This window comes from Ochotona curzoniae, unplaced genomic scaffold (assembly GCF_017591425.1).
Source record: "Ochotona curzoniae isolate NIBS_2020 unplaced genomic scaffold, NIBS_Ocur_1.0 scaffold_3223, whole genome shotgun sequence".
NCBI classification, from domain to species: Eukaryota; Metazoa; Chordata; class Mammalia; order Lagomorpha; family Ochotonidae; genus Ochotona; species Ochotona curzoniae.
This window is the reverse complement of record NW_024467108.1, coordinates 13,147,722-13,167,602: the sequence shown is the minus strand read 5'-3', so window position 1 is coordinate 13,167,602 and position 19,881 is coordinate 13,147,722. Positions and strand designations below refer to the sequence as shown.

Genomic DNA, 19,881 nt, shown 5'->3' with positions numbered 1-19,881 from the left:
GGTACCCTCCCCAAATAGCCTCAGTAACTAGGGCTAGTCCAGGCAGAAGGCAGAACTCCATCTGGGTCTTTCCTGGGTATGGCAGGCCTCCTAGCACTCAGGTCATCTTCTGATAATTCCCCAAATGCATTAACAGAAAGCTGTATCAGAAAAGGAGCAGCTAGCATTCAAACTGATAATAATATGGGATGCCAGTGTTGCATGTAGCAACTTAAACTGCAGTGCTAAAATACTGACCCCAGGAAAAAGTTCCTTTAAAGACAAATTATTAGTAGAAATTTTATATCCTTCAGAGAAGTAGAGCCTCTCAAAGTAAACAAAACTAATGAGGCATTTTCTTTTCACTTTGAGTGTCCATTGGTTTTACAGATTCTCTGTTTTTTTTGGCTCTTTTTTTTTTTTTTTTTGTATAGTGCAGTGTTCATCAATTTTGTCTTGTAACAGGTTCAGAAGAAGAACCCAGTCCTGTTTTGAAAACTTTGGAAAGGAGTGCTGCTAGGAAAATGCCTTCCAAAAATCTAGAAGACATTTCATCAGACTTATCAAGTGAGAATCCAGTCTGCTGTATAGTTCATGCCCCATCTAAGCTTACAAATGCCTTTGTGCTCGTTTGTGGCCTCACTGCATGCTACTGTGCACTGAACCCACTATGCAGAGGGGGTTAATGATGAGAATAACCTTTCCTGTGTGTGCCAAAGCGGCTTACTCTAAAATGGCTAGAATTTTGCTTTTTAAAATAATGTGTGAGATTTCCTACTTGGGACACTAGGTTTCCTTGACTTACAAAATCCCAATTGAGTTTTATTCAAGTACATTGAGTTATAAAGGATTGTAGTAGACAGTAAGTACTGGAATATTATGTACAAAAACTTGGCTGTAGATCCTGTATTATCTCATTTAACTGGCACAGGCAATTCTATTTTTTTTATATTTGTTGTTGTTATTTTACAATGAGATCCCATAGGCTCTGGGACTTCCCTTCCCCCTTCTTTTAATCCCTTGCCTTTCACTGATTTCCTTTATATTATTGCAGTAATATAGTCCTTCATAAATAGTCACATGTCCTTCATTCTGCTATTTAAGTGTAGCTTTATATTTTAGGTATGGACAATGTCAGAAAGTCCAGCATCCTATTGTTAAGACATATTTAACAATTTCTTTGAGAGTTCATCTTTGATTTGGAAGTAAAGGTGCATCCTGCCTTGCATCTTCACAACTGGTTATGATACTTTCTACTACGTAGTTATTATACATTTCCTTAAATGAAAAGCCATAAACCAAAATCAACAACAGGAAGAAAATTTAAAACAACATGAAGTTAAATAACACAGCATAGGCAATTCTGAGATAAATTGCTGTCCCCATTTTACACATGAGGAAAATGAGACTCAGGTGAAATAACCTGCTTAGTGTCACACAGCAGACCTGGGACTGAAGATGAACAAGATACTGTCCAAAGCATTTCTGAAGTGGCCATGTGACATAATGACTGTGTTGGATATCTGGTGAAGCTTACATGATGTGGAATTGATTTAGTCCCTGGGTTTGAGAATCCTCCTTTCTTTTTACCCTTGCTCTTCTGCCCACACATTTCATTAGGGTACTGACAATTTAAGCCTCACTTCTTTATAAAATGGAATACTTATTTCTCGTTGTTTGCTGTTTTAAATGATAAAGGATTTCTTCAGGACTAACAGAAAGCATAATGTGTATACAGATGTATATCCAGAAGCATAGACTTAGCCATGAATTGTAAGGTTTTTAATTCTAATTTTAAGCCAATAAGTTCCCTTTGGTGGCAGTTGATCATGAGAAAAATTATTCAGAGGAAGTTAGCCACTGCCAAACTCTTCTATTAAGTGACCATTATTATGTTTAGAACGTTTTTGTGCATCTGCAACTGAGGTTAAAGTCAGGATTTTAAAAGAAAAAAAAAAGTCACTCCACCAAACTATTCCTGAAATTCCTAAAATTCAGAGATTCCCTGGATTCTGAAGAAAACATTCCCAATTTAGAATGCTGTCCTAACCCTCTCAAGGTTCTTGGAATCTCAGGGTTGAAAGGGACCTTTAAGATGACCCATTCCAAACTCGCCCCCACCACTACCACCACCCAGGCTGGAATTTCCTCTAAAGCCGCCTTAACAGGTGGCCAACCCCCACATCTGCCTGCATGCTTCCAGAGAAGGCAAGCCCTATCCTTTGTTAGATAGCCCTGATTGTTCTTCCTGGTGTTGGTGAAAGGTTCTGAGCGAAAAAAGAACCTCAGCAACAATTGTCCAATTTAGTAAAGCTCTTGTTTGTGAAGCATGGACTATTTCCATGGTGCATCTTTAAAATACTAAGGAATGTGTAGGGTTAAAAGAAAAGCGCCATCAGCTGGCGGGTGTTCCTGCACGCTCCCTTCCAAATACCGATGCCCACTCTCACTCTAGCCTGCCAAGATTCCACTTAGCAGCTGGTCCCCAGTTACATCTCTTCAGTTGACTTCCCAAGCAAACCAGTCTCCCAGAGGCATATGCAAAGAGTGATGCACACACACAAATATTTGTTAATGACCATAGGTTGGGGAAGGTGTTAGTCATGGCTAGCATCCTACTCTTGCTAGAAGAATAGAGAGGCTGTTGCAGCCCTGTGCTTTTCTCCTGCTGCTGGCAGATTGCTTGCTCTGAGCTAACCCTCTAACCCTTGGGAGTCAGTGTGCAGCAGTGTGCTGATGTGAGCTGCATCAGGGCTGAAATGGGAGCTCCTGCTATGGCACTGGCTCAAATAGCCAATCTAAAGAGAAAGTATTTGGGGGAAGACATCTTGGTTGCACCCCTCACTGCATCTTGACTAATTGCTTCCACTCCGGGAGCTTCCAGGGACAATCTCCTTGTTCTTTGCTCTCCAAGGGTCAGCCGTGTTAACCCTTTGTTAATTTCTCCTGAACAGATCAAGCAAAAGTAGATAATCTGCCAGAAGAATTAGTACGTAGTGCTGACGATGGTAAATATCTTTCTGTGTTTGCATGCCTGTCTGTGCTTTAAGTTGTGTGGTGATTTGGGTAGTCAGGGGATACAGCTGTCAGATAAATGCAAGAATGTAGGAGCCACTATGTGGCAAATGTTGCCTAAGTTGTTATAAAACTGTTCTGATTTGATGCTTTTAATACTGTTGGCTTGTTAAGGTTTCAGCTGATGATTGTGAGAATCTTATCAGAAAACGCTGTGAAGCAGGAATTTCTATAAATAGGAAATTGTATCTATGGATATGAGCTGATTTTTACTACTCTGAGGTACAGAACTGCAGGCAGGAATAGAACAGTGGGTTGAGTTATTCCTGTGTTTGATTCTCAAATCTCAGTGTTTAGATTTCTCTAGGTACAATTACTGAAGCCTTCAGTTCAAGGGGAAAGATCCCAGAACAAGGCTGGGAATCCTTTCCTGCTTAGATAAATAACTGCATGTGGACTGAAGGCGAAGTTAGTTGACTGCGAATACTAAGATGCCAGAAAATCTTGAAACTTGTTAGTGAAGCAGGTATTATTTGATTCAGTGATAAAACTAACAGGAGGGATGGAAATGACTGATTTTTAAACTTCAGATTTTATGCAAATGTATAATTTATATTTATATGCTGGATTTTTATGCTAAATTGTCTTTTCTACAGTCACAAAAATGTGTACTTCTTGAGGTTTCTCATATAAAACTCAGCAACAGGACTCCTCATAAGTCATTCCTTATTTTCTTATATGATAATTTTATGTATTTCATGTTATATTTATAATCATGTTGAAGTTGGTGAGGTAAGAACTTTTATTTTTCAGATAAGACCAGCTCAGAGAAATCAGGTGACTTCTGAGATCATATGGCCAATCAGTGTGAAGATGGGGAGTAGATTCTTAGCTCATCACTCCTATTTTTAGTGCGGTGATCTAGAGAATTAAAGGGAAAAATGCTTCACATTTCTTATATTGGATCTTAGATTTCTAGTTGGAAAGGAGACTGTAAAAAGGCTAAGAGTCATACTGTAGAATGGATAAAAGCATACTGAAAACTTGTCAGATGTATTCTGCAATTTTGATTGTGAAAGTGATCTTTGAGCTTGACTTTCATGTGTTTTTAATCCTTCTGTTAAAATGGTATTTATTCTTCATGTTGCCCTTCTGAGTAGATCAAAAAGCAGATCAGGAACCAGATACAAATGAATGCGTACCAGGAAGTGAGTAGCAGGATCTTTGTCACAATTGACTTAATAATCTACTATACACAGTATTAAATATGCTGAAATAACTAATCCCACTAATGACACATGTATTATTTGTGCTGAACTCTTGCAATTTTTAAAACTATTTCATTTTTATTATTTATCTATTCACTACTATCTACTGAAGGAATAATTCATGAATCCCCTAAGGGGGGATATGTATGTGTGTGTTATTTCTTAGTATTGCACTTCTGTAGGTCTCTGCTGTTGGAGTTTTTGTACAAAATCAAGTTGGCTCCTTATATTTCACTGTAGTCTTGATTACTGGCTGTCTTGTGACCTCTATATAAAACTACAGAGATGAAGAACTGTACTTTGACAGCTGATGTGTCATATGTATGTTTGTGTATACCTCTGTAAGAATCAAGAAAATTTTCTTTTGTCCTGAATTAAACTCTAAGGTTTAAAGCTGATTTTAAACAGTAAATATTTAATGTAAGAAAGCAAGTGGACTTTGGAAACTAAGAAAGAAATATATTCTTCAATTAATCAATTCCACACTAGGCAAAGATAATAATTCTTAATTCTTTGCTGTTTAACCTTAACTGCTGAGCTGTGATTACTATCATGACAAATAATGTGTTAAAAAGGTGCTGTGGGGCCTAGCAAAAATGTTCACATGTGCATATGTGATTTTAGTCTCCCAATTTGCTAGTTTCATAAACTTAGTCCCAGACATATGAAGAAATGTTACACATGTCTGTCCTCAGACCTACAGAATTTTAGTAATCCTTTCCCAGCGGCCTTTGCCTGTGTTAATAGCCATTTATTGAAAGTAGCAGCTAAAGGAAGGAGCCATTAGGGACATAATGTGCTGATGTGAGAAGTCAGTGACATCTAGTGTGAAATCTGAAACTTTGCTCATGAGGTCCTTCTGCCAGTGGTAAAGATGCTGAGCTTTGGCACATGACTCGTTGAATTCTTAAGAACTGCCTAGGAAAGAGGACAATCCAGGCTCCGGCCCCCGTGAGTATGTGCTTTCTGTCTGACTGCTGCAAAGGAAAGAGAACTGTGACATTAAAGGATGTTGGATAAAGAAGCTTTTCCAATTGCTTTGGAACCAGTATATATTTAAATCTGGGCACCTTATTCTGCCTTGCTATGTTTTCTTCAACATTTAGCCTGAGAAATGAGAGTGAAATTAATGTAGAGCTTCAAAAAGTCTGTGGAAAAATGAGCTTATAAAAGGATGCGTTATTCATGAACTTTCTGAATTCCTGTCATACATAAGCATATGCTTTTATATATGTTTCTTTACTGATATTCTCAACGGCCTAATAGGTCAAGACAAATCTATTATGTGCTATATTCTGAGTGATTTATTTTTGAAATGCTGTTTTCTGTAATAACTTATAGTGCTTTTTCTTGGAGAGTAAGAAAAAGAATGTGTGTATGTGTATATGTCTCTGTGTATGTATTTGCCCCAAGATAAAAACAAATATATAATCAAAATATAAATGATCGTAAGCCCATAAATGTTAAAACTGACTGGACTGGAGTAATAGATACAATCAAATTTGACTTGCACAGGATCATTTAAAGATATACTTTGCAAATAATAGAATACAGTGGAACAACAAAAGCTTCTTTCCTTCTTATTGAACCATACTGTAGAAACTAATCTTTCACTGCTACCAATAGAACACATCCCTGTATACACTTACATACACACAGGGAAAGAAACATTTAAGTGATGTTTACAGTAGATATCATCTTAATTGAGACACCATCAGTGTATTTTGTTATAAATTTACCTTTGGTGAGGCCGACGCTGGATGAGAACTGCTGTGTGACCAAGCTTGTATTTAGTATGTGTAGCTCAAATTTCAGTTTTTTTTATTAGATTTCTTTACTAATGTTGACAGTTGATTTTAAATCTTTTGAGTTACGTATAGAAATACAATTTGACTTTTCTGTGTTTTCCCCAATACCTCTTTTTGCTGGTAGAGGAAATTAAATATATTAACATTTACAACATAATTTAAGTACCTCTATGAGCTAATATTTATTCATTCAGAAAAAAATATATATGGAAGCTTTTTGTATCAGGCACTGCTCCAAGTGCCAAGGAAAAAATTAACTCATTCATCATAAGATCTTTGAGTCACCATAAGAAAAGCTTAAACATCATGATTCTTAGAAAATGCAGAGGATCATTTTCTAAGAGGAGGTATACAAATTAGGATTAGAATTCATCTTATTGTTCCTTCCACACATATACTTACTGTGATGGAAAGAAGACACAGGTTGTATATTCATGTTAACTTGAGCTGTTCAAAATTGGCCTTTTGATAGTGAAAGTTCTCTGAGTCAACAAGTTTATAAACTATTTTAAAAACAATTTTAATTATACTTTTATTATTCTAAGAAACATTATCAGAAAAATAATTCCCATATCACTAAACAAGAAAACTAGCCCTCAGACAGTTAATAGCCAGGATACTTTCCTTATAAAATTGTGTACCAAGACCCCTATTGTCCAGATGAAATAGTTTTTCTGCCTGCAGCATGTAATATAGATCTCACAAGGATATGAACCAATACATTATAGACCTTGTGGTTCAAAGCTCTGAGATGAAAAATTAAGTTAAAACCAATTCACATTGATAGTATATATAATTCAAATCCAACTCCAGTTCAGTAAAAACTTGTGTTTTAAAATTTTTTAATTTGTATTTGTTCCCCTCCTTGCTAGTTCTGTCTGTATGTAATATATTAAAAATTGCATGCTACTTACCTCATAATCCAGTGCATGTGAACTGTGCCTTTAACTTATTTATAAAAATATATCTGTTCCTAAATGTAAGAAAAGTGTGTTTTCAACCCATGCCTACTGTCGTCTAACAGTTGTTAAGAATAATTTTGAAATGAAAATGCTGTTTAGTTTCCACAGTGCCTTCACAGCCTGATAATCAGTTTTCCCAGCCTGACAAAGTCAAAAGGATGAGCAAGTCTGTTCCAGCATTTCTTCAAGATGAGGCAAGTTTGTCTTTTGTACCTGCAGAAGAAAGGAACTGGATAGGTGAATATGCCATGCTGGGGTTGGGCTGTTTGTGGCAGTGACCAAGAGGTCAGCACGAATGACCCTTGCCTTCCAAGCCAACAGAGGTAGTGTTGCTGATCCTGGAGCAAGACAAGGCACGTCTCATTTGACTTGAACAGTAACTCTTTTTAATCAGTGAAGTCAAACTGGATAGATTTGGGAAATGGACTTTTTGTTTTCAAGTAGGAATAAAATAAGAAATCCAGGCAGAAATATGTTGGCATGAGCTCTGTAATTTAGAGTTTTTAAGTCTAACTCTAGGTTGAGTGACTAGTTTTAAAGCTTTTGTAAAAAGTAGTGATGTAATTATACAACAGACTTTAAGGAGTTTCTACTGGGAGTCACAAACTTTACAAATATTACCTGAATTAATGATTTAGCAACCCCAGAAGGTAGACACCATCATTATTACCCAATATTACAGATAAAGAAATTAAGACTAAAGAAAGGGAAATAATCTCACTCAGAAAAGGATTGAACCAAAATTGGAGCCCAGATCTGATTTGCATGCTGTTACCACTATGCCATATTCTCTAAAATGATAACCTATTCCCTACTATTCCTTAAAAACCTAGTATGATGCCAGGCACTTAATGCTCATTCTGATATCCAACTCTTACAAGCTATAAATGGTACATACTCTTTTATAAATTGAAAGAAAAAAGAGAAGAACCTCAGAGAGGTTAAGTAAGTTTTCCAAAATCCAACAACTACTAAAATGTAAACCTAGGATGTTTGCTCAGAGCCTTTGACATCAGTGATTCCATGTTCTTGCAGGCAGATAGTTAGGAACTTGAGGTCTAAAGTTAGATGTTCCAGTCTTGGTTATGATACTAATTTGCTGTGAAATCATGAGCAAAATTTTTCAGCTTCCCTCTTTCCTGAGTTTTGTTCCTGCTACTACCACATTAAGTTTGTGAAAATCACTGGGATAATACAGGGAAAACACATAGCACAATACTTACAATCAGTATTGAGTAAATGTTAGCTGCTATTGTGGTTTTCATCTGATTCCTCACAGTGAAAAAGGCTTTATTCTCAAGCATTCTCCTCACACAAAGTGAGAAGAGCTCTGGGTAGCACATGAATTACACTCCCCTTCACTATCCTGGCAGGCCTCCTGTCCATCCCTGGCTCTAAACATAAACTGTACCTGTAAATATTCAGTCTTTGTATGTGTTTAAGAGCCCATGTTGTAGTTTCCTTTGGAAATAATCATTCACTCTTTGGAACTAATTCATTAACTGGAAGCCAGAAGTAGGCTCTCCATGGAGTTGCCATGGTTTTGTGTTTTTGTAAATTTGCTTTGATCTTAGAGAGTCATATAAATTAACCAACAATTTGAGAAGAAAATTGTATTAGTGTCTACTTCTTTATATTTCTGTTTCCTTCAGTTTTAACTATATCATAGTTCTACTTGGAAGAGTTCAGATCATTTGGATTTGTCTATCAGACATACAGGATTAAACTATATCATTCTGTATTTCAAAATCTGTGGGGTTGAACTGAATTATTAAAGTAGAGATGAGCTAAGGTCTTTATTTTTCACCGTCCTTTTTAAGGCTCACCATCAATCACATTTTTTGAGTACCACCTATGTGAAAAATACTGTTCTGAGTCAGTAAGGCCAAACCTCATTCTTCCTTAATTCACTAATCATCTCATGCATTACATAGAATGTAGTATGCACTCTGGTAGAGGGGAATGGACTCTTGAACATGTAGACAGAGCGATCATGACAACAGCGACATTTTACAAAGTATGGATTTAGAGTTAACCCTTAAGAAAATATTCTTTTCTTATCCATATGTTATTAATTTTGTTTTTCTTTAACTCCTTTTGTGAATCTGCATTGGCATCTATTATTCAATGCATAATTGCATGGTCCTGAAGTATGTTGGCATGAACTAACCATTCTTCCCTGAAGGTGTATTCTTAACCCCAGAAGCCACTGAATTGCTCCATAAACTCTCTAACCCCAAAAGGAGCTCATTCTGAATCATGGGTTTTTAAAGTTTTTATGCAGTAATCCTTCAAATTAAGTATTATAAAATATGTTAATGCCACTTTCTTGTCCCAGATCATTATTTCCTGGAGCATATTTAAAAGAAATATAATCTTCTTGCTATTAAAAAAAAACAGTCCCAAACTAATGTGGATAGAATGCATCATTTAACATATGTCCCCATAGCAACAAAAAGATGAACATAATAATTCTATATAAATACATAGGGAATGGATTAAATTGCATGTGTATGTATGTATATATATGCATATATATATAATTAGATATAGATCAATCTAACATTCCCTTTTTCTAGTTTAATAGAGTCTGAAGTATAATACTTAATTTTTAAGGATTTTAAGGCTATGTTAGCAATAATTGAACATGACACTTTATATTTTGACAGCAGATCTTAGACCTTATTGTCTGGATAAAGTTAATTTCTATATATCTTAAAATTCTCCAAGCAACACGAATTTATAATATTCCAAGAGTGATCAGAAAACTCCCAACAGTGCTTTTTTCTGCAGTGGTTGACGCTACCTTATAGGTGCAAAAGTCATCTTCTATTTCAGTTTATTTCAGTACTTGAGCACAGGCCTCCTCTTTTGGAGGGCCAGAACAGAGCACCTATCCCATCCTGAATCCCATTCCCTGGCAGTTAATAATAGCATCCTTGGACCTTGAGAAATATCGTTGATCTGTTGGATATGAAAATATCACCTATGTCTAAACAGAAATACTGACCTGATTCATTTTGAATTTAAATACTCTGCCTATTATATGATGTTTTGTAGAGTGATGACAGAGAAACAGATACAGCATCAGAAAGCAGTTACCAGCTCAGCAGACACAAGAAGAGCCCGAGCTCTTTAACCAATCTTAGCAGCTCCTCTGGCATGACGTCCTTGTCTTCTGTATGTAAACAAAGGCTCCATGTTAATATCTCTGCTTCTCTGAACCTTTCTTTGCCATGCTCCTGCTCACTGTAAAACAGCATCCTGTTGTCCTGTTGTATTTCTCAGACTCCAAAAGCACAAGCATTTTCTCTGATCAATAATTGGTTTCCAGCTGGCTATGTCTTCCTTTTAAAAATCCGCTATAAATAAATGTGTTTTTAAAAAATACAGATACTTCAAAAATAGCACTTGATTGTCAACAGTATTAATCACTACATTTTCCAGGTTGCAAATGGTATAGCAATTATAAATTCTGCTTTTACAAAATATGCTTTTATAGACTGTTTGCAGGCATAGTATAATGCCTCTCTTTTTGTAAGCTTTATGACTAAATGTAGTGATTCGCATAAAAAAAATGAGAAGTGATTCTTTGCCTTACATAACAACTAAGAACAAGGTTTTAAAGGAAAAGTTCCCCAAATTTAATTGCTCAGATTTGGGAGAATTTGCTTTTATATAGAATTTCTTATACTAAGTGATATGGTTTGTGCATATACTGTGTATATAGAAATATATATGTGAATATACTCACCTATATTTGCCAAATATTTTTCTGGTGTGCACATACATATTTCTGACTAGGTCTGCTAAATAAATGATAAATCTGTGCTTAAATACTTACTATCCCTGCACTTCTGAAACCTTTTTTTTAAAAAAATCTGTTTAGATTGAGTTTCTGCTGATAACTTAATGGATGCTCTTGGGAAGGCTTTCTACTCCCTTCATCAATCATCCATTTTCTAGCCTTCCTGACCTCTAAAAGCCCATGGCTCAATAAGCATTTTCCTAGATTCAGTGGGTGGGTAACATGGTAAAATTCCTTTTCAGTGCCTTGGAAATTTGAGCAATGTGTCACTCTGATTTGTGTGCCTGGAGTTTCTCATATCCTCTTTCTTTGGCACTTTAAATACTAAGCATGCTTAAAAATGGAACTTTGAATACCAATAGCATAAAATCACCCTGTTTTGAAATGAACCAATACGTAGATAACCTTGTGTTTCACTCTTCATCCACATCTTTAAGGGGCCATTGTTTTGGATGACAGTAATCATTTATATTGCATCAAGGTGTTTGTGTTGATATGTCTTTTTGACATATTAAATTAACTGCATTCACACATAAACTAGACAAATAACACCAAGCAAGGGTTGTGTCCATGATCCTTGTGATGGATTTGAAAGGGAAATAGACACAAACAATGTGTTTCTGATACTTTCAGGTGAGTGGCAGTGTCATGAGTGTTTATAGTGGAGACTTTGGCAATCTGGAAGTTAAAGGAAAAATCCAGTTTGCAGTGGACTATGTGGAGTCACTGAAGGAGTTGCATGTTTTTGTGGCCCAGTGTAAGGATTTAGCAGCAGCGGATGTTAAAAGACAGCGTTCTGACCCGTAAGTACATTTTGCAGTCAACTACTTTCTTTTAGCTCTCACATTGCTAATCTTGTAGGAATGGAGAAAGAAAGAAAATACTTAAGGGAAGGCATATATGTGACTGTGTTAAAAGGAATGTTGGAAAAGTTGGAGAGAAAGGATGAGTTATTTATAAATTCATTGACAAACTCACTAAATTATAAAAATCATGGCAAGGCATAAAATGTTTCAAGTAGGAAGAAGCCTTTAAGGTCATTTTCCTGAGTTCCTTCATTTTCAGATTAAGAAGGAAAGGATACAGATGGTAACTAATCCATGTATTTAAATGCAGGCAGCAGTCAAATGAGGAATGAAGGCTTGTACTCTGGTCGCTTTTTATCACTCTCTCAAACTTTTTCTGCAGGAACATGTGAGCCAGATTTTTTAAATTTCAAAATTTCTATTATGTCCTAGAGAAAAACTCAAGAGTATTATTGACTCATCTTTTAAATCACAAATTTGATACATTTCAGTTTGTTTACCAAAGATGGTATTTCCTATTTACCCCAAGTTAGAAGTCTGTTTCTTAATTAATGAAATCCAGTTCTTTTATTCTTATTGTGAAAACAACTGGGCTTGAAGTCCTTTTTTCCCCAATGAACATGGCTTAATTAGTTGTGTGATGGGATTATTTTGTCAAGAAACTTGAAAAATAGATGTTGCAAGTACCCAAGTCTGTTCTATCCTGATATCCCCAACATATTATGCAAGGTCTAAGGAAAAACAATAACTCAGGAAGTTTTCCTTAAAAATCTTTAAAACAACACAAATGTTCAAATGCGCTAAAATCTGTTTTTAAACATTTAAATATAAAGATGGTGATGGGAACATTTGTTCCTTACTGCTTTCCTCAAAGTCATGAAATTATTTCTGCTGTTGGTTTTCAATGCATTTTTTAAAGCAGAGGTGGAAACATCACTTTTATCTGAATTTCTTTTGTCGTCTCTTCTCTTCTCAGATACGTAAAGGCCTATTTGTTACCAGACAGAGGCAAAATGGGCAAGAAGAAAACACTCGTGGTGAAGAAAACACTGAATCCTGTGTATAATGAGATTTTGCGGGTATCTATGAGCTCTATATAAAGGAGAACCTCAATAAGTGACCTATATGTTTAAATAAGTGTGCCTTCTTGGGTGGTATATCTACTAATAAAATCAGTCATCAAAAAAGGAAGGAAAGATAGAGATAGAATTTTCCTAAGAATTTGCTTTGCATGTGATGATACAGCTTGTGTATCACCTACATTGTCTTGTTTGTTCCCTGTGTATACCCTATCAGTGGGTATCATTATATATCACAGCTGAGACAAATATATTAGAAAAATAAACTAACTTACTCAAGGATATGCAACTTATCAAATTAAACAATGCAAGCAGAATTATCTTGTAGCACAAATCTTATCACATCATTTCTCTGCTTAAAATCTTGCAGGATTCCCGTTGCCCTAAGGGACAAGCATTCTCCACCACCTAAGCTCCAGCCCCAACTTTCGCTTTCATAATCTCACTCCAGTTGTCTTATATTATGTGTGCTTCCTTGTATTACTGGGGTATTCTCTTTTTCAACTGGATTATCCTATCCTGCATGCCTCTCCTTTTATTAAATGCCTCATATGAGAGGTTGTCCTTAGGCCCTGGGATTCCCTGTTGCCTGCTTTCTGAATATCTTTGCTTTGTAATAGGCTTTATTAACATATAGCACTTTTAGCTAGTGATTTAATTGTCTGTCTTATTACTAAAATGATTTCAGTGAGGGCAGAAACCAACCCTAAGTTATTGATAAGTTATTGCCTTTGAGCAAATAACATGTGTGTACCTCAGAGGTACAAAATAGGGATAGTGGCAATATTAAGATCTGCACACGGGAGACATTAATAGGGTTTATCTACCGAACTCAGTAGTTATAAACATTGAAAAAATAAGTATGCATGAAATGCTGAACACACATTTACCATTTTGACTCAATAGAGTATGCAGACAGGTACTCAAAAGCATTTATTGGAAAAAATAGATGATCTGACTGATGAATGGAAAGTATACCTTGCTCATATATTTACCAGGCTTACTTAAGAGTGACAGGTCATTTAAAACTAAGGATATTAAAAATGCTCATTCTCTGAAAATTCTGTCCAAGTGCTTGATTCTTTGGGAAAAGAAGAAGCACTTAATCAACTCTCTGTCATCCATGGGTAAATTATCTAGCTTGTAGATTTTCTGTAGTAACTATTTCATTTGTGTTTGCCTATTCTATACTCCAGTCCCTAGCTATTTCTGGTTATTCAACTCTTCTCAGAAAAAAGCAAGCTAATTCAATAGAAAGGTAGTTATAACTAAAATAAACATTCAGTTTGTATATACTACAGCCAAACTGAGATTATTTTTAGACTAAAAGCATTGTTGTCTCTTCTAGAATTATATGTAATCAAGAATTGATTATATTTGAGATGAAAATCTTTCCTTCTTGGCCAGATGACACAGGAGAAACAAGTTTATCATTTTTCAAAACTTTTTGTAGCATGCTGATAATAGAGGAGGTGTACATGTGTGAGGGCCATGGTATATACTACTTATACTCACTTTTGTTGTGAAAACAAAACTACTCTTAAAAAATCAAGCCTATTTTAAAATACCTCATCCTCAGCTAGAAAATGAGAGTCGTATTACATTTTATTCATGTTTTTTTAGACTGAATTTTATATATGCTTTATCTAGTCTAAAAATAATGGCTTTTGTTTTTAGAAAGCTATTACCAGGTATGGTGTTTATGCTATGGTCTGTTTTTCCAGGGCTGGGGAGTGGCGGAGAAAACTAACTTTTGTGAAAGGTGGATTTTTAGCTCTGTGAAATAGACACTTAGAATAAAATGACTTTACAACATTTCTGAGAGTTGAGACCTAACAGGCAAGAAACTCTGATCTACCAGATAAGTTTTTGTCATCATCTCGGTGTCATAACTTTGGCATAAAGTAATGCTATTTATCATGTTAATATTCTTTTCTGAAATGCAGTATAAAATCGAGAAGCATGTTTTAAAGACCCAGAAGCTGAACCTGTCTGTTTGGCATCGAGATACTTTTAAGCGCAATAGTTTCCTAGGGGAGGTGGAACTTGATTTGGATACATGGGATTGGGACAACAAACAAAATAAGCAATTACAGTGGTATCCTCTGAAGCGGAAGGTAAGTTCAGAGTTTCTGCTTGGGTTAGTTGCTTGGCTTGGGGTCTGGTATGCAGGAAAATCTGTAACTACATTTGAGTCAAGAGTGCTGGTCAGTTTGGCATCATTTTCAATGAGAGTTGGCTTACACATACATTCAAGTGATTAAAGGAGATTTAAAGTGATTAAAAGTGATTTCGGAGATTTCAAAAAGTTCTTTTTAAAAAATTAAGTCTTTTGAAATTCAGGCCTACAATACTGTCAAATTTTGATAAATCTTCCATGTGTTACTTGAAAGTTCATTTTGTAATGTTTGGAGTAATGTCCTATGTGTACCAATTAGATCAAAAATGATTGCTCAAATCTTTCATAAGAATACTTCAAATTCATGGAAAATGAAATTGAAAGGCAGTATTGCTGCAAAAGTGGTTTTTGAGATGGATGCAGATAGGGGACTTCAACAAGCTTGTGGAAAATGGATATTATAAAAAAATAAGGCATGGATTTCAAAAGTTTTTGGACCAAATAAGCTTAAATTTAATTCCATTTTCTATGAATGTTTTGCGCTTTTTTTTATCCTTACTGATTTAATGTCTGTGCATACTATTAACTACTAAAAGATATCATTATAGATTTATCACTTTATTATAATCAAATTGTTTTGTTAAGGATATATACAGTTAGCATTGTTTTATTTTCTTGATGAATTGACCTTTTTATCATTTTGAAACATTCTTTTTTATGCTTTGTAATACTTCTTCCCTTAAAATTTTTGTCTATAATACTTTAAAAAGTTCATAAATAAAGACGTAAGATTTTTGACACAAAATTTAAAATTGATACTGCATTTTCCGTAAGTTTTTTGAATACTCCTCATATTAGTATAGCTCTGTTTGCTTCTTATAAGTAATAGCTTTTTTTTTCTTCTGTCTGAAGCTATCTCTGAGTTATCATTAAATAATCATTTCCTTCATTTTCACTTAATGTAATTGTTGACATATCTGTATTTGGGTCCAAGTACTATATCTTAATACTTGCCTCATTTTTCCTCTATAACTGCCTTATTTGAAATTAGCTGATTATTGTATTATTACTTTCTTTATGATATTATGTGAACAGTGTTTTATTTCTCATTTTGTCATTAATTTCTGACAGTTTTACTATAATGAGTCTCCGTGTAGTTTCCTTTGTATTTATCTGCTTTCTGGTTTATAAATTCTGAAAAGTTCTTTCATCAACTTCTGGAAAATTCTTAGCAATTTTTTCTTGAAATATTGTTTTTTCCCATTATTCTCCTCTACTTCTGGAATTTCCAAATGACATACATGTTAAACATTCTCACACTGTCTCTTACATCTCCAAGACTGTTTCCTAATACTGTAAATCCTTTCTTTTTTTCTTACGCTTTAAGTTACTTTTATTTTTCCTACTTTTTGCTGCCATGTGTGTCTAATGTATTACTGTTAAAACCATCTATACTCTAGTTGGTTTGTTTTTCAGAGGAGAAGGTGAAGGAAGCAGGGAAGGGAAGTAGTATCTCCCAAATGCTAGATTTTTTGTTCCCAAATGCCTATAATGGTTAAGACTATATTGGGCCAAATCTTGGAGCTAGGAACTCAAATCACATCTCCCATTTAAGTGGCAAGGATGTAACTACTTGAGCCCCCATTTGCTGCATTAGCAGAAAGGATGGAATTGGGAGATGGGGCAAGAACTTCAACCCAGGCAATTCAAGTACTGAAAAATACTCTCTTAACCAGCAGCTAAACTGCTAGGCCAAATGCCTGTACTCATCATATATAGCTTAAACCCATTTACAATAAAAACCTTATTTTTCAGAGTTAGATTTTCATTTGATTCTCTTTTGATTCTAGTTTTATCCTAAAATTCTGTATCTTAACATTACAAATGTAATAAGCATAAGAATTATTTAAAATATATATCTGAAAATTCTAGTATGTTAAACATTTAGGAACTTGTCATGCTTTTTTTAAAAAAAATTGATTATCATTTGTTGGTATACATGTTCATGTTTTATCACATGTGGAGTGCTGCATATGAAAAACTTCTGGTGACTACTTGATAGGATTTACTTATGCTTTTGACAGACAGACCACCTTAATCTAGTCTGGGAATAGACTGACTTAAAGCTCAAATTCTATTTTCATGTGGCTAGTCTAGGTTTATTTTTGCCCATGTTTCTACATCATGGCCCTTCAGGGATTACAACTAAATTTCTAAGGAGGAAGTTCTTAAATTTTCAGCATGCATTTGATTCAGCTGAAGGACTTTTTAAATGCAAATTCTACACTTTTTCTCCTCCCCCATTTCCGAAGTTTCTGATTCATTAAGATCTGAGCTTCAAAATATGCTTTTTTAACAGGTCCCCAGGAAATACTAATGTTCCTGGTCTGGGAACAATGAATTTTAAAAAAGATTTTATTTATTTGAACACACACACACTCCTTCTACCTTGCATCTTGTTGATCCACTCTCCAAATGAGCACAATGAGATGAGGCTGAAACCAGTCTGAAGCCATGAGCTCCCTCTCCCTCTCATTTGAGTGGCCATTAGCCCACGTACTTTCCAAGGCACATTACAGGGACATGAAATGGAAGTGGAACAGCTGGAACTCAAGGGCACTCATGTTGGGCATCAATATTACAGGTTGCAGCTCAACTCCGCCCCAACAACCCCAGCCCCTGAGGACCATATTTTGAGAGTTGCATAGAGTGTTTTTCCTGTGTTGTTGCTCTTTGGATGACCATGACTACTTTTTGCCGCCAAGCCCCATGAGACTGCTAAAAGCCCTGCTCAGCTTACCACTATCATTCTGCCAGGCTTTTTGTGCTGTCAATTTGGCACTCAAAATCAACAAATGCCTCGATGTGAAATTCACAGAAAAATGTCAGGCTCTAAGATCCTATCCGCTTGAATCCTGTTTGTTCTTATAATTCTCAGCACCTTCAAACTGATTTTGTTTTAATTGCTTCTGTTGATTTTGGTCTAAGGATGAATGTAGTCCAAGATAGTCCATCATAGCTGGAAATGCTTACCTATAAACCATTATTTTAGTATCTATAATGCCATTAAAGAAATAATCCTTAAATGTTGCATCAAAATAATTTGAAGCACTGATTTTTAGCCCTGCCTGAGACCTCCTAGACTTTAGGTTTTCAGAAGATGTCTAAAGCATCTCATTTTTAATTGGCTCCCTGTACATTTCTGAAGTATGACCATGTCAAGAAATAACTGTCTAGGGGGTGGTGAGCACCATATCACAATAGGCTAAGCTGTTAGTTGGGGCATCCACTTTCCATGTCAGTGTCTGCTTCAAGACCTAGCTACTTAGAGCTTCTAATGCAGCTCCTGTTAATATGCCTGTGAGATGACAGAGGATAAGAAACCTAGATGGAGTTCTGGCTTTGGCCTGGCCCAAGCCCAGTTGTGATAGGCATTTAAGGAATGAACCAGAAGATGAAAGATTTCATTTTTTGGTGTCTCTCTCTGTCACTTGCCTTTCAATTAAATGAATTTCAATAAGATTTATTTATCTTATTGGAAAGGCAGAAGTACAGAGAGGAGGAGAGACAGAGAGGAAGATCCTCCATCAATGATTCTTTCCCCAAGTAACCGCAACGGCTGGTGCTGCGCTGATCCTGGCCAGGAGCCAGGAGCTTCTTTCCAGGTCTCCCACACAAGTTCAGGGTCCCAAGGCTTTGGGCCATCCTTGACTGCTTTCCCAGGTCACAAGCAGAGAGCTGGATGGGAAGTGGAACTGCTGGAATCAGAACCAGTGCCCATATGGGATCCTGGCACATTGAAGGCGAGGACCTTAACCATTACACTATAGCACCAGGCCCTAAATGAATATTTTTAAAAGAAACAAGGCTCTAAATAATCATAATATGAAAGGAAAAGTATCACTTTTATGATTGAAAATAATAGGTACACATTTAAAAATTATTGTTCAGTCACTGTTACTCTTTCAAAGTTCCATGAATTTGCTCTAAAATAATATTAGTGGTAGCTTTGAAAATGTAGGATTTGGCTTTTTCTCTTCTTCTTCCCTTTCCGCTTTTATTCTCACATTCCTTCAAAGACATAATACAAAATAAATTTTAATGTGAAAGTTGGATAACTAATAGAATGCATGTATTTTCTTATGAAAATACATATGATGAAAATAATATGATAAAACATCCCAGAATATTCTTAGATATGTTTATTATTCCAATTTCCTTACTGACCTTGAATGATTTCTGTATACCTTGCAAGGTTTTCCAAATAGCTCTCTTAGATTCCAAAGAAACTTGTTTAGCGCTGATACTGTGGGAGATTTTTATTTGGGACAGTCCAAGAAGATGGATAAATATGATCTCTTAATAGAATATCAACAAACAGGAAAGCAATAGTGTCTAATTTCTGATGGCATTCCTTCATTTTTCAGACTGCACCTGTTGCCATTGAAGCAGAAAACAGAGGTGAGATGAAGCTAGCTCTCCAGTACGTTCCAGAGCCCACACCCGGTATGTGACGATTCTCTATCTAAATACATGCCCTTGCCTTATACCTCTTTTCATCAAGGATTCATTTGAGAATATTTTAAAAGGAGAAGTTCTGAACAAATTTAAGTTAGTAATTGTGTAGACCCGATAAATCAACTCACAGTTGTAAACTAGAAATTTTACATTTTAAATTTGTGGTTAAAACATGTATAATTTTAAAACAACCTTAATAACTGCACAGATCAGTAGTGTTAAATATTTGCACATTCCTGTTTGTAAATAGATCCCTAGAGTTTTTTCATCTAACAAATCTGAAAAATATACTCATTAAGCAACAAGTCTTCTTTTCCTTCATAACTACCATTCTGTAAGAGGAATTTTTCTCTTCTCTCTCTCTCTCTCCTCCTTTTTTTGAGGGGGCTTAGTTTATAGATCTTGTTTCCATTTTCACCTCACTGTCCAAAAATTCTGAATATGTACAATGTAAATAGCCTTCCTTGTAATCATAATTTGAGCATATTAATAGTGCTGTGATAAGAAAGGAACTTGAGT

General features: G+C 35.5%; 1 protein-coding gene across 3 annotated transcripts in view; it reads left to right on the top strand.

Annotated features, from left to right (window-relative positions):
• The window catches only part of SYTL2 (synaptotagmin like 2), a 171,045-nt gene that overhangs the window by 142,130 nt on the left and 9,034 nt on the right, over window positions 1–19,881 (top strand). The window contains exons 10-18 of one of the 3 annotated variants that reach the window (XM_040964126.1): window positions 445–546; window positions 2,934–2,987; window positions 4,155–4,202; window positions 7,132–7,226; window positions 10,093–10,212; window positions 11,474–11,643; window positions 12,623–12,725; window positions 14,672–14,842; window positions 19,272–19,350. In XM_040964126.1, coding sequence (XP_040820060.1) covers window positions 445–546; window positions 2,934–2,987; window positions 4,155–4,202; window positions 7,132–7,226; window positions 10,093–10,212; window positions 11,474–11,643; window positions 12,623–12,725; window positions 14,672–14,842; window positions 19,272–19,350 — 942 coding nt within the window. Of the gene's footprint in view, window positions 1–444; window positions 547–2,637; window positions 2,785–2,933; window positions 2,988–4,154; window positions 4,203–7,131; window positions 7,227–9,609; window positions 10,213–11,473; window positions 11,644–12,622; window positions 12,726–14,671; window positions 14,843–19,271; window positions 19,351–19,881 lie in introns of those variants that run through there. The other 2 variants (XM_040964127.1, XM_040964128.1) reach the window with 2 other exon arrangements.